At 54.2% G+C, this 3,006-nt stretch overlaps 1 protein-coding gene across 1 annotated transcript; it reads right to left on the minus strand.

The window, feature by feature from the left end:
• Positions 1 to 569: 569 nt before the first annotated feature.
• LOC100767745 (ADP-ribosylation factor-like protein 4D) lies at positions 570 to 2,697 on the minus strand. Its single transcript, XM_035447916.1, has 2 exons — positions 2,568 to 2,697; positions 570 to 1,802 (listed from the first exon to the last, which is right to left on the minus strand). Exon 2 carries the CDS (start codon positions 1,715 to 1,717, stop codon positions 1,112 to 1,114), a length of 606 nt encoding a protein of 201 aa, XP_035303807.1. The 5' UTR covers positions 1,718 to 1,802; positions 2,568 to 2,697; the 3' UTR covers positions 570 to 1,111.
• Positions 2,698 to 3,006: the final 309 nt, after the last annotated feature.

Consider the following 3,006-nt stretch of genomic DNA (forward strand, 5'->3'; position numbering starts at 1 on the left):
TAGGTTATGACTGCTGTCCCCTCTGGGGAGAAGCTGTTCCCATAGCTGAAGACTCAGGCTTAGTCACCAGGCCAACCTAGGTCTCCCCAGCACCAGCTGCTGCCAGAGAGCTTCAGTCAGCAGATTGAGTCTTAGAGGTGGCATAAGGCCAGGAGTCACTTTCCATTCTCACCACATCCTCCAAATGGGGATAGAAATTCAACCAACTTGAGCACCAAGCAGTGACGGTCAGAAAGACTCAGGGCTTGGGTACTGACAGACCTGACAGCAGATGGACTTTGCCATAGGTAGACCTTGGAGTAGCTGGTCTCAGGAGCAAGGGCCAGGAGGTGAGAAGTTGGAAAGGACCCATGACCCCTAAAACTAGATCAGGTAACAACAGCTTTAGAGGGTTTCAATTACCTCCAGAACTTGCACCGACTATCCCATTAGTACACAATCTAATTTGTCAGTGTTTGTTTTGTTAATTCAGGAGAAGCATTCCCCTCTCCCCCTATTCTCCAAGCAAATCCCAAACTCTCCATAGGGCTAGATAAGGGGAGAAGAAATTGCCAGATCCAAACAAGAGCTAGAATCATCTAACTTTAATAACTTACAGGCAAATGCTAAAAAACAGTAATAACACAGGCTTATAAAAAGGGCTGGGCATCTACAAGCGTGGGGAGGATTCTTGGCACTTTCACAGACACAAAAAGATTGTGACTAGAAGAGCAGCTGAGGAGACCCCTCCCCGCAACTGTGCGGAGAGGGAAGATGTTCTCCGCTTATCCCAAATGCATTCTCTGGGCAACTTTTGCACACCCTCCCCTTGCAAAAAATAAAAACACACATCCAAATAAAACGCTAGGGAAGGAAACGGAGAACCAGGGTCGAGGTAGAGTCAGCGTTTGCATTTACATCTCCGGTCTTGCAGCCCCTACCCTCTAGAGGTGAAGAGCTGAGAAGACACTTCATCTCCCCTCCCCCATGTGGCACCGAAACAGGACCCCCCAGGCTCCTTCAGTCCTTTGAGGTGGACAGGTCCAGCACCCAGGCTGGCTGAGAGGTCACAGGCCCTGCCAGACTATCTTAAGTACTGACCCCAAGTAGGTAGGGTAGGGGCAGCCTCGGGTCACCGTCTCTTCTTGCTTGCCCGAGGTGCCTTCTTCCTCTTGAGAATCATCTCATACAGGCGCTCCAGTCCTGGCTGCAGGCCCAGCCCGTCCACAGCACTGCAGGCTTGCACATGGGTGAGGGTGGCAGCTGCCAGCTCCCGGACTGCCAGCCTCTTCTCCACCTCGGCTGCACTCAGTGCCCCCGGCTGGTCCTGCTTGTTGGCCAGCACCAGCACCGGCACCCCCTGGTTGTCTGAGGCCTTGCTGATTCGGTGTAGCTCCACCTTGGCCTCCTCTAACCTTTCAATCTCTGCAGAGTCCACTACAAACACCAGTCCATCTGTCCGGCGGGTATAGGAGCGCCACAGTGGCCGCAGCTTCTCCTGACCCCCAACATCCCACACTTGGAAAGTGATTCCACGGGATCCCCCCAAGGGCACTCGGATCTTCTCAGTGTTGAAGCCCTTGGTGGGGACACTCTGGACAAACTCCTTGAACTTGAGGCGGTAAAGAAGGGAAGTTTTCCCAGCTGAGTCCAGCCCAATGACCACAACATGCAGGGCCTGGAAGTGGGGCAAAAAGGATGAGGCTGTGGGTGCCATGTCAGTCAAGTGGTTCCCCATGGTGACCTAAGGAGCAGGTCTGGGCTCCGGTAGAGGCCAGGAGGAGGGGAACCCTTGAGATGGCAGGTAGCACAAACTGGGTTATCTAAACAAGGAAAAGTCAAGAGAGAGAGAGAGAGAGAAGAAAGGTTTAGAATAAACACGAACTTGCAACCTCTGGATCCCTTCCTAAACCAACATCCCACCCTTCTAAAATTTCCGTTTATTAAAACGGATTTTTAGGTGCCTCTTTTCTTAACAATTAAAGAAATTATTTTGTGCATGTATAAGCTACACATAGCTTGAGTGTAGGAGCCAGGACAACTTGCACGAGTATGTGGGTCTCAGGGATCTAATAGGGTCCTCAGGCTTTAGGGCAGGCGCTTTTAACCGCTAAACCATCTCACGTGCCTTTCCCATTCCCCCTTTAAGAAAAAATAAAATAAAATAAAATAAAATAGCTACAGGTGTAACACAGGCGTTCTCCTGCCCGAGGGGCCCTAGCAGAGGCCGGAGGCCAGAGAAACCCTCAGGTGCTAGGACCCTCAAGGGTGAGGGACCCTGCGGGCTCGATCCCATGTCAGGTCATTTTGCTGCGCCCCCTCTCTCAGCTTGAGGAGTGGAAGCAGACGCTATGACTTTCATTCCCCAGAGGAGAATCCTAGCAGGAAGGAGGCGGCCGGGTAGTGTGCCCGAAGTAAGAGCCCCGATCCGGGTCCGGTTACCACACCATTGACATGCCCTCGGGGGCTGTGGCCGCCACCCCGACCGTCCTGCGGCAGTCCTGCCTGCCTTCCTCCCGATGCCGCCAGCGGTTCCCCCAAGCCCCGGAAGCCTGCGGCTCTGCACCGCCCGGACCCCCCCCCCTTACCTTCAGTCTGCGGCACTCCCCACCAGCTACGCCGAGCAGACACCCGAACGCCGCGTTTCAGCCACAGTGGACTTTGCAGCGCCGCTGGGCAGGTTGAGCATTAAAAACCCTCTCGTGACGTCACATGACGCGGACCAATCAGCGTCCCCCAGGCGGAGCACGGAAGAAAGCGAGCGGGCCTCTGCAGCCCCATCCTGGGGAGGGACGCTTGCTCTATCCGGAGCCGCTTTATTTAATCTTTTGCCACCTTATTCCAGTATTTGGAATAGAGCCTGGAATTCATCAGGGCTGGTAGGTGGGAAGAACCGAAGGAACAGGCGTGGCCGCGTCTGACGACAGCAGGGAGAGGAACGTCTCAACACTGACACCACCCATCCCTTTCCCGCAGACAGAGCTGCTGGCCCCACCAGTCGTCTCCCTCTACCTAAGGGTGTGCTCC

Source organism: Cricetulus griseus, chromosome 7 (assembly GCF_003668045.3).
Source record: "Cricetulus griseus strain 17A/GY chromosome 7, alternate assembly CriGri-PICRH-1.0, whole genome shotgun sequence".
NCBI classification, from domain to species: Eukaryota; Metazoa; Chordata; class Mammalia; order Rodentia; family Cricetidae; genus Cricetulus; species Cricetulus griseus.

Excerpts from the sequence above, each read along its gene's own strand:
- LOC100767745 (XM_035447916.1), bottom strand. The coding sequence starts at position 1,717 with ATGGGGAACCACTTGACTGACATGGCACCCACAGCCTCATCCTTTTTG.